The 11,219-nt window shown below is 58.4% G+C and overlaps 1 protein-coding gene across 1 annotated transcript; it reads right to left on the reverse strand.

Moving 5' to 3' along the window:
* Positions 1 to 1,318: 1,318 nt before the first annotated feature.
* Positions 1,319 to 10,988, reverse strand: LOC144491277 (transcriptional repressor p66-beta-like; the record flags this gene model as incomplete). The annotated part of the gene is made up of 3 exons (XM_078208954.1): positions 1,319 to 1,618; positions 3,923 to 4,039; positions 10,786 to 10,988. Coding segments are annotated over 3 exons (596 nt in total), but the record flags the coding sequence as incomplete, so codon positions are not given.
* Between the last annotated feature and the right edge of the window lie 231 nt (positions 10,989 to 11,219).

An 11,219-nucleotide genomic window follows, 5' to 3' on the forward strand; every position in this document is an offset into this window, starting at 1 on the left:
CAGAGTAAAGCTCCCTCGACACTGTCCCCATCAAACACTCCCAGGACAGGGACAGCACGGGGTCAGATACAGAGTAAAGCTCCCTCTACACTGTCCCCCAGGACAGGGACAGCACGGGGTTAGATACGGAGTAAAGCTCCCTCTACACTGTCCCCCAGGACAGGTACAGCACGGGGTCAGATACAGAGTAAAGCTCCCTCTACACTGTCCCCCAGGACAGGGACAGCACGGGGTCAGATACAGAGTAAAGCTCCCTCTACACTGTCCCCCAGGACAGGTACAGCACGGGGTTAGATACAGAGTAAAGCTTCCTCTATACTGTCCCCCATCAAACACTCCCAGGACAGGTACAGCACGGGGTTAGATACAGAGTAAAGCTTCCTCTATACTGTCCCCCATCAAACACTCCCAGGACAGGTACAGCACGGGGTTAGATACAGAGTAAAGCTTCCTCTATACTGTCCCCCATCAAACACTCCCAGGACAGGTACAGCACAGGGTTAGATACAGAGTAAAGCTCCCTCTACACTGTCCCCCAGGACAGGTACAGCACAGGGTTAGATACAGAGTAAAGCTCCCTCTGCACTACAGCAGGCGTTGAATGAAGTTCCCAAGACCTGATCTGATGTGAGAATGGACAGTGACGCAGCGTTCTGTGCGATGTCTGTGATGTCTGACAGTTTTCTGTCGAAGCTGGAGTTATTTCACAGGGCGGAAGGGGGGAGCTTTTCTAGAACACGGGGCTAAGTTGATAGCTGGTGAGCTCGGAGGCGGATCCTGGCCACAGTGAGATGCGCTCACGGGGAGAGCTTGGGTAACGTTTGCTCTGGCGACTGGACCTCCCTTTCCAATCATCGATCCGTCAGTTCATGCTCACATTGCCCCTGGATCCCAACCCTTCCCCCACGTAGAACAACCGCCAGCGACTGCCTTGGCGAGCGCAGTCAGAACCCTCAAACAGTGGCCGCGGAGGAATGGATTTACAGTGAAACGCGTACCCAGGGACCCCTGTCACAATCGACACGGCACACGGGCTGGGAGGGAGATCCAAAAATAGCAAGGGTGCAACGGTGTCCCTTAATGCATCGAGTGCTTTGGACGCAGAGGCCATTGTGTGACTACCACCAAGCAAAATGGCGCCTTTCTTACCCAGCATGCACCGCGGCCGAGAAAGTGCCCGATCTCGGAGATTAAAGACACGCAGGGAACCTCTCCCCCCTCGAGGATCGGGCAATTTCTCTGCCCCCCCCCCCCACACCAGTGCTGGGTAAGACCCCCCCCACCCCACCGAATATATTCAAAGCTGGGCCAGACGTAGAGAGGGGTCCGGGCCGTACGCGTTTCACTGTCTCGAGAAGCGTCTGGAAGTCAAGTAAAGAAAGAGCGGGAGGAGGTTTGAGTGCCGCTGGTCGGAACGGAGGGTTTTGTGTCTACCTGAGCTGCTGAAGTACGGCCTTCGTCCTCGCATCGCCGCTCCGCTCCGCACTGCATGCTTACCTGGCATGCCGAGTAGGCCGCTGGCCACATGCAGCTGGGGGCCCTGGGCAAAGTTGGAGAGCACGCTACGGGCGGAGGTGTGCAGGCCTCGCTGGAGTGACGACTGGGACTGAGGCGGTTGCTGCAGGAAGACAAAACACATCGTTAGCTCAACAAGGTGACGGAGCACAGTGTAGAGGGAGCTTTACTCTGTATCTAACCCCGTGCTGTACCTGTCCTGGGAGTGTTTGATGGGGGACAGTGTAGAAGGAGCTTTACTCTGTATCTAACCCCGTGCTGTGCCTGTCCTGGGAGTGTTTGATGGGGGACAATGTAGAGGGAGCTTTACTCTGTATCTAACCCCGTGCTGTACCTGTCCTGGGAGTGTTTGATGGGGACAGTGTAGAGGGAGCTTTACTCTGTATCTAACCCCGTGCTGTACCTGTCCTGGGAGTGTTTGATGGGGACAGTGTAGAGGGAGCTTTACTCTGTATCTAACCCCGTGCTGTACCTGTCCTGGGAGTGTTTGATGGGGGACAGTGTAGAGGGAGCTTTACTCTGTATCTAACCCCGTGCTGTACCTGTCCTGGGAGTGTTTGATGGGGACAGTGTAGAGGGAGCTTTACTCTGTATCTAACCCCGTGCTGCACCTGTCCTGGGAGTGTTTGATGGGGGACAGTGTAGAGGGAGCTTTACTCTGTATCTAACCCCGTGCTGCACCTGTCCTGGGAGTGTTTGATGGGGGACAGTGTAGAGGGAGCTTTACTCTGTATCTAACCCCGTGCTGTACCTGTCCTGGGAGTGTTTGATGGGGACAGTGTAGAGGGAGCTTTACTCTGTATCTAACCCCGTGCTGCATCTGTCCTGGGAGTGTTTGATGGGGGACAGTGTAGAGGGAGCTTTACTCTGTATCTAACCCCGTGCTGCACCTGTCCTGGGAGTGTTTGATGGGGGACAGTGTAGAGGGAGCTTTACTCTGCATCTAACCCCATGCGGTACCTGTCTTGGGAGTGTTTGATGGGGACAGTGTGGAGGGAGCTTTACTCTGTATCTAACCCCGTGCTGTACCTGTCCTGGGAGTGTTTGATGGGGACAGTGCAGAGGGAGCTTTACTCTGTATCTATGGGTTGGTGATTTCATTAACAGCCTGATTCTTTGCACTCTACCTTGTCTGTTTGAGAGCAAGCTGGAGGTTCTTTTTGATCAGTTTGGGTCCCATAAGGGTCTGGGATTGGAAGAATGACCTCCCAACATGTCCAATGATATGCAGGTTAGGTGGATTGGCCATGCTAAATTGTCCCTTAGTTTCCAAAGATGTGCAGGTTAGGGGGATTGGCCATGCTAAATTGTCCGTTAGTGTCCAAAGATGTGTAGGTTAGGTGGATTGGCCATGCTAAATTGCCCCTTAGTGTCCAAAGATGTGCAGTTAGGGGGATTGGCCATGCTAAATTGTCCCTTAGTGTCCAAAGATGTGCAGGTTAGGGGGATTGGCCATGCTAAATTGTCCCTTAGTGTCCAAAGATGTGCGGGTTAGGGGGATTGGCCGTGCTAAATTGCCCCTTAGTTTCCAAAGATGTGCGGGTTAGGGGGATTGGCCGTGCTAAATTGCCCCTTAGTTTCCAAAGATGTGCGGGTTAGGGGGATTGGCCATGCTAAATTGACTCTAGCGTTAGGGGGATTAACAAGGTAAATGAGGGTTATGGGGGTAGGGCCTGGGTGGGATTGTGGTCAGTGCAGACTTGATGGGCCGAATGGCCTTCTTCTGTACTGTAGGGATTCTATGACTCTATGATCTTTGGACACTAAGGGGCAATTTAGCATGGCCAATCCACCTAACCTGCACATCTCTGGTCACTAAGGGGCAATTTAGCACGGCCAATCCACCTAACCTGCACATCTCTGGTCACTAAGGGGCAATTTAGCACGGCCAGTCCACCTAACCTGCACATCTTTGAACATGTTGGGAGGTCATTCTTCCAGTGGATCAAGCACACCGACTCACTGAGTTCCTTCTGGCTGAGCGAGAGGTGGGCGTGCTACAATATTGATCAGGGAGGTACGGTGCGGTAATATCTCGGTCAGAGTGGATCTCCCGGGCAGGATTCAGTCACAAGTGGTCGGAGAGGATGTTTCTCCCGGGCTGTCTGTCCCAGGGAGGGAGCTGCGATTTAATTCTGTCCTTCCACCCGCCTAAGGAGGTCAGATGATTTCTGGGAAGTGTCCGTTCCATACCCATGTTGCATTATTCTATCCGACGCTTCCCAGGTCGGAATGTGCAACGCTCCAGCCAGGAGGTTGTGGGAAGGTGGGGGAAATGGGACTTCCCCAGTCTCCAGAGGAGCCAAACCAGGGTTGGGGGGGGGGGGGGGGGGGGGGGGTTGTCTCTGCCTGCTGGTAGGGGAGGGGGGCTGTTCCCCCACCTCGCACCAGTGAGTGGGGCACTCACCTGTCGGAGAGGGTGATGCCTAATCACGGGTTCAGGTTTGTTCATCGGCACCCCGGCGGCAGACGTAGGGGGCGCCGAGACTGTTGCCGCTTGCTGCTGTATCCGCTGCTCGATTTCCTGCGGGAGACAGAGAGAGAGAGGGGCCCGGTTAGCAGCACAAAGGGCCACTCCATGAGTCAACAGCCACATCCACAGCCCAGCACCTCGCAACACCCAGGCTCGTAACGGACACAAGCTAACGCAAGAACATAAGAACTAGGAGCAGGAATCGGCCATCTGGACCCTCCAGCCTGCTCCGCCATTCAATAAGATCATGGCTGATCTTTTCGTGGACTCAGCTCCACTTACCCGCCCGATCACCATAACCCTTAATTCCTTTACTGTTCAAAAATCTATCTATCCTTGCCTTAAAAACATTCAATGAGGTAGCCTCAACTGGGCAGGGAATTCCACAGATTCACAACCCTTTGTGTGAAGAAGTTCTTCCTCAACTCAGTCCTAAATCTGCTCCCCCTTATTTTGAGGCCATGCCCCCTAGTTCTAGTTTCACCCGCCAGTGGAAACAACTTCCCTGCTTCTATCTTATCTATTCCCTTCATAATCTTATATGTTTCTATAAGATCTCCCCTCATTCTTCTGAATTCCAATGAGTATAGCCCCAGTCTACTCAGTCTCTCCTCATAAGCTAACCCTCTCAACTCTAGAATCAACCTAATCAATCTCCTCTGCACCCCCTCCAGTGCCGGTATATCCTGTCTCAAGTAAGGAGATCAAAACTGTACACAGTTCTCCAGGTGTGGCCTCACCAGCACCTTATACAGCTGCAACATAACCTCGCTGTTTTTAAACTCCATCCCCCTAGCAACAAAGGACAAAATTCCATTTGCCTTCTTAATTACCTGCTGCACCTGCGAACCAACTCCTTGAGATTCCTGCACAAGGACACCCAGGTCCCTCTGCACAGCAGCATGCTGCAATTTTTTACCATTTAAATAAAAGTCTATTTTGCTGTTATTCCTACCAAAATGGATGACCTCACATTTACCAACATTGTACTCCATCTGCCAGGCCCTCGCCCACTCACTTAGACTATCTATATCCCTTTGCAGATTTTCAGCGTCCTCTGCACACTTTGCTCTTCCACCCATCTTAGTGTCATCTGTGAATTTTGATACATGACACTTGGTCCCCAACTCCAAATCATTTATGTAAATTGTAAACAATTGCGGTCCCAACACTGATCCCTGAGGCACACCAGTAACCACTGATCGCCAACCAGAAAAACACCCATTTACCCCCACTCTTTGCTTTCTGTTCGTTAACCAATCCTCTATCCATGCTAATACATTACCTGTAACACCGTGCACCTTTATCTTATGTAGCAGTCTTTGGTGCGGCACCGTGTCAAATGCCTTCTGGAAATCCAGATACACCACATCCACAGGTTCCCCATTGTTCACTGCGCATGTAATGTTCTCAAAGAATTCTATCAAATTAGTCAAACATGACCTTCCCTTCATGAGCCCATGCTGCGTCTTACCAGTGGGACAATTTATATCCAGATGTCTCGCTATTTCTTCCTTGATGATAAATTCAAGCATTTTCCCTACTACAGAAGTTAACCCAAGCGGCCAATAGTTACCCGCCTTTTGTCTCCCTCCTTTTTTAAACGGTGGCGTCACATTTGCTGTTTTCCAATCTATGGGAATCACCCCAGAGTCCAGCGAATTTTGGTAAATTACCACTAGTGCATTTGCTATTTCTCCCGCCTTCTCTTTTAGTACCCTGGGATGCATTCCATCAGGACCAGGAGACTTGTCTCCCTTTAGCCCCATTAACTTACCCAACACTACCTCTTTCGTGATAATGATAGTTTCTAGGTTCTCACCTGCCATAGCCTTCCTGTTATCAATTTTTGGCTTGTGATTTGTGTCTTCCACTGTGAAGACCGACACAAAATACCTGTTCAATGCCTCAGCCATTTTCTCATTACATCCCCCTTCTTGTCCTCTAAAGAACCAATGTTTATTTTTGCCACTCTTTCATTTTATATATTTGTAGAAACTTTTGCTATCTAGATAGAACAGTACAGCACAGAACAGGCCCTTTGGCCCACGATGTTGTGCTGAGCTTTATCTGAAACCAAGATCAAGCTATCCCACTCCCTATCATCCTGGTGTGCTCCAGGTGCCTATCCAATAACCGCTTAAATGTTCCTAAAAAGTGTCTGACTCCACTATCACTGCAGGCAGTCCATTCCACACCCCAACCACTCTCTGCGTAAAGAACCTACCTCTGATATCCTTCCTGTATCTCCCACCACGAACCCTATAGTTATGCCCCCTTGTAATAGCTCCATCCACCCGAGGAAATAGTCTTTGAACATTCACTCTATCTATCCCCTTCATCATTTTATAAACCTCTATTAAGTCTCCCCTCAGCCTCCTCCCCTCCAGAGAGAACAGCCCTAGCTCCCTCAACCTTTCCTCATAAGACCTACCCTCCAAACCAGGCAGCATCCTGGTAAATCTCCTCTGCACTCTTTCCAGCGCTTCCACATCCTTCTTATAGTGAGGTGACCAGAACTGCACACAATATTCCAAATGTGGTCTCACCAAGGTCCTGTACAGTTGCAGCATAACCCCACGGCTCTTAAACTCCAACCCCTTGTTAATAAAAGCTAACACACGATAGGCCTTCTTCACAGCTCTATCCACTTGAGTGGCAACCTTTAGAGATCTGTGGATATGGACCCCAAGATCTCTCTGTTCCTCCACAGTCTTCAGAACCCTACCTTTGACCCTGTAATCCACATTTAAATTAGTCCTACCAAAATGAATCACCTCACATTTATCAGGGTTAAACTCCATTTGCCATTTTTCAGCCCAGCTTTGCATCCTATCTATGTCTCTTTGCAGCCTACAACAGCCCTCCACCTCATCCACTACTCCACCCATCTTGGTGTCATCAGCAAATTTACTGATCCACCCTTCAGTTTTTACATCTGTTTTTATATTCTGAGCGAGTTTACTCTCAAAATCCATCTTACTTTTCTTTATAGCTTTTTTCGTGGCTTTCTGCTGACCTTTAAAGATTTCCCAATCCTCTCGGTTCCCACTAATCTTTGCCACTTCGTGTGCATTTTCTTTCAATTTGATACCTTCCTTTATTTCCTTAGATATCCATGGCTGATTATCTCTTTTTCTACAGTCCGTTCTTATCACTGGTATATACATTGCTGGGCACTGTGAAAGATCGCTTTGAAGGCCGAGCCCTGTGTGATATTACGGTAGGAGTGTGGAGCCGAGAGAGAGAGAGCACGAGGGGGATTGGGGAGTGGTAACAATGGGCAGGCGCGAGAGAGGGAGGAAAGAAGCGATGGGGAGGAGACGATAGGGCGGAGAGCAACGGGGGTGTAGCGGAAGGAGGGTCGGGAGGACGGGGGGAAGGGGCGACGGAGTGGGGGGAAGGGGCGACGGAGTGGGGGAAAGGGGCGACGGAGTGGGGGGAAGGGGCGACGGAGTGGGGGGAAGGGGCGACGGAGTGGGGGGAAGGGGCGACGGAGTGGGGGGAAGGGGCGACGGAGTGGGGGGAAGGGGCGACGGAGTGGGGGGAAGGGGCGACGGAGTGGGGGGAAGGGGCGACGGAGTGGGGGGAAGGGGCGACGGAGTGGGGGGAAGGGGCGACGGAGTGGGGGGAAGGGGCGACGGAGTGGGGGGAAGGGGCGACGGAGTGGGGGGAAGGGGCGACGGAGTGGGGGGAAGGGGCGACGGAGTGGGGGGAAGGGGCGACGGAGTGGGGGGAAGGGGCGACGGAGTGGGGGGAAGGGGCGACGGAGTGGGGGGAAGGGGCGACGGAGTGGGGGGAAGGGGCGACGGAGTGGGGGGAAGGGGCGACGGAGTGGGGGGAAGGGGCGACGGAGTGGGGGGAAGGGGCGACGGAGTGGGGGGGAAGGGGCGACGGAGTGGGGGGAAGGGGCGACGGAGTGGGGGGAAGGGGCGACGGAGTGGGGGGAAGGGGCGACGGAGTGGGGGGAAGGGGCGACGGAGTGGGGGGAAGGGGCGACGGAGTGGGGGGAAGGGGCGACGGAGTGGGGGGAAGGGGCGACGGAGTGGGGGGAAGGGGCGACGGAGTGGGGGGAAGGGGCGACGGAGTGGGGGGAAGGGGCGACGGAGTGGGGGGAAGGGGCGACGGAGTGGGGGGAAGGGGCGACGGAGTGGGGGGAAGGGGCGACGGAGTGGGGGGAAGGGGCGACGGAGTGGGGGGAAGGGGCGACGGAGTGGGGGGAAGGGGCGACGGAGTGGGGGGAAGGGGCGACGGAGTGGGGGGAAGGGGCGACGGAGTGGGGGGAAGGGGCGACGGAGTGGGGGGAAGGGGCGACGGAGTGGGGGGAAGGGGCGACGGAGTGGGGGGAAGGGGCGACGGAGTGGGGGGAAGGGGCGACGGAGTGGGGGGAAGGGGCGACGGAGTGGGGGGAAGGGGCGACGGAGTGGGGGGAAGGGGCGACGGAGTGGGGGGAAGGGGCGACGGAGTGGGGGGGAAGGGGCGACGGAGTGGGGGGAAGGGGCGACGGAGTGGGGGGAAGGGGCGACGGAGTGGGGGGAAGGGGCGACGGAGTGGGGGGAAGGGGCGACGGAGTGGGGGGAAGGGGCGACGGAGTGGGGGGAAGGGGCGACGGAGTGGGGGGAAGGGGCGACGGAGTGGGGGGAAGGGGCGACGGAGTGGGGGGAAGGGGCGACGGAGTGGGGGGAAGGGGCGACGGAGTGGGGGGAAGGGGCGACGAAGTGGGGGGAAGGGGCGACGGAGTGGGGGGAAGGGGCGACGGAGTGGGGGGAAGGGGCGACGGAGTGGGGGGAAGGGGCGACGGAGTGGGGGGCAGGGGCGACGGAGTGGGGGGCAGGGGCGACGGAGTGGGGGGAAGGGGCGACGGAGTGGGGGAAGGGGCGGGGGGGAAGGGGCGACGGAGTGGGGGGAAGGGGCGACGGAGTGGGGGGAAGGGGCGACGGAGTGGGGGGAAGGGGCGACGGAGAGGGGGGAAGGGGCGACGGAGAGGGGGGAAGGGGCGACGGAGTGGGGGGAAGGGGCGACGGAGTGGGGGGGAAGGGGCGACGGAGTGGGGGGAAGGGGCGACGGAGTGGGGGGAAGGGGCGACGGAGTGGGGGGAAGGGGCGACGGAGTGGGGGGAAGGGGCGACGGAGTGGGGGGAAGGGGCGACGGAGTGGGGGGAAGGGGCGACGGAGTGGGGGGAAGGGGCGACGGAGTGGGGGGAAGGGGCGACGGAGTGGGGGAAGGGGCGACGGAGTGGGGGGAAGGGGCGACGGAGTGGGGGGAAGGGGCGACGGAGTGGGGGGAAGGGGCGACGGAGTGGGGGGAAGGGGCGACGGAGTGGGGGGAAGGGGCGACGGAGTGGGGGGAAGGGGCGACGGAGGGGAAGGGGCGACGGGGGGGGAGGGGTGACGGGGGGGAGGGGCGACGGGGGGGAGGGGTGACGGGGGGGGGAAGGGGTGACGGGGGGGAAGGGGTGACGGGGGAGGAAGGGGTGACGGGGGAGGAAGGGGCGACGGGGGAGGAAGGGGCGACGGGGGAGGAAGGGGCGACGGGGGAGGAAGGGGCGACGGGGGAGGAAGGGGCGACGGGGGAGGAAGGGGCGACGGGGGAGGAAGGGGCGACGGGGGAGGAAGGGGCGACGGGGGAGGAAGGGGCGACGGGGGAGGAAGGGGCGACGGGGGAGGAAGGGGCGACGGGGGAGGAAGGGGCGACGGGGGAGGAAGGGGCGACGGGGGAGAAAGGGGCGACGGGGGAGGAAGGGGCGACGGGGGAGGAAGGGGCGACGGGGGAGGAAGGGGTGACGGGGGAGGAAGGGGTGACGGGGGAGGAAGGGGTGACGGGGGGGGAGGAAGGGGCGACGGGGGGGGAAGGGGTGACGGGGGAGGAAGGGGCGATGGGGGGTGGAAGGGGCGACGGGAGGGTGGGAAGGGGGGAGGAAGGGGCGACGGGGGGGAGGAAGGGGCGATGGGGGGGGAAGGGGCGACGGGGGGGGGAAGGGGTGACGGGGGGAAAGGGGCGATGGGGGGGGAGGAAGGGGCGACGGGGGGAGAAGGGGCGACGGGGGGAGAAGGGGCGACGGGGGGGAAGGAAGGGGCGACGGGGGGGGAAGGGACGACGGGGGGGAACGGGCAACGGGGGGGAAAGGGCGACGGGGGGGAAGGGGCGACGGGGGGGAAGGGGCGACGGGGGGGAAGGGGCGACGGGGGGAAGGGGCGACGGGGGGGAAGGGGCGACGGGGGGGGGAAGGGGCGACGGGGGGGGAAGGGGCGACGGGGGGGGAAGGGGCGACGGGGGGGAAGGGGCGACGGGGGGGAAGGGGCGACGGGGGGGGAAGGGGCGACGGGGGGGGAAGTGGCGGGGGGGGAAAGGGGCGACGGGGGAAAGGGGCGACGGGGGGAAAGGGGCGACAGGGTATGGAGACACATGCGGGATGGAACGATGGGAGGGGGGAAATAGTGACTCTTGTACGTCGCAGCCCCAGGGTGAACGCACTCGTGTACAGAGCAGCCCCAGGGTGAACGCACTCGTGTACAGAGCAGCCCCAGGGTGAACGCACTTGTGTCCAGAACAGCCCCAGGGTGAACGCACACGTGTACAGAGCAGCCCCAGGGTGAACGCACACGTGTACAGAGCAGCCCCAGGGTGAACGCACTCGTGTACAGAGCAGCCCCAGGGTGAACGCACACGTGTACGTCGCAGCCCCAGGGTGAACGCACTCGTGTACAGAGCAGCCCCAGGGTGAACGCACACGTGTACAGAGCAGCCCCAGGGTGAACGCACTCGTGTACAGAGCAGCCCCGAGGCGACTTGATCACCTGTTCTTGCTGCAAAGCTTTGACGAATGCCGTCTTCAGCCGGTTGGTGTGCTCGGCCTTCAGCGCCTTCTTCTGGTTGGAGGTCACACACTGCTCGCACAGGATGCTGCCGTTCTTCTCCTGTTTCCAGTGCGGGGTGAAGTCCGTCCGGCATTGCGAGCACACAAACGGGTCGATCTGCGATAGCTGGAAGCGTCCCTTCCCTGGAGCGGGGGGGGGGGGGAAGCAGGAGAGAGAGGGGGAGAGAGAGAGAAGGGGGGGGGGGGGGGGAGAGAGAGAGAGAGACAAGTGGGGAGAGAGAGAGAAAAGGGGGAGAGAGAGGGAGAAGGGAGGGAGGGAGCCAGAGGGGGGCGAGAGAAAGAGAGACGGGGAGAGAGAGAGAGAGAAGGGGGAGAGAGAGGCAAGGGGGGAGGGAGAGAGAGACAAGGGGGGAG

Source organism: Mustelus asterias, unplaced genomic scaffold, assembly GCF_964213995.1.
Source record: "Mustelus asterias unplaced genomic scaffold, sMusAst1.hap1.1 HAP1_SCAFFOLD_4895, whole genome shotgun sequence".
NCBI classification, from domain to species: domain Eukaryota; kingdom Metazoa; phylum Chordata; class Chondrichthyes; order Carcharhiniformes; family Triakidae; genus Mustelus; species Mustelus asterias.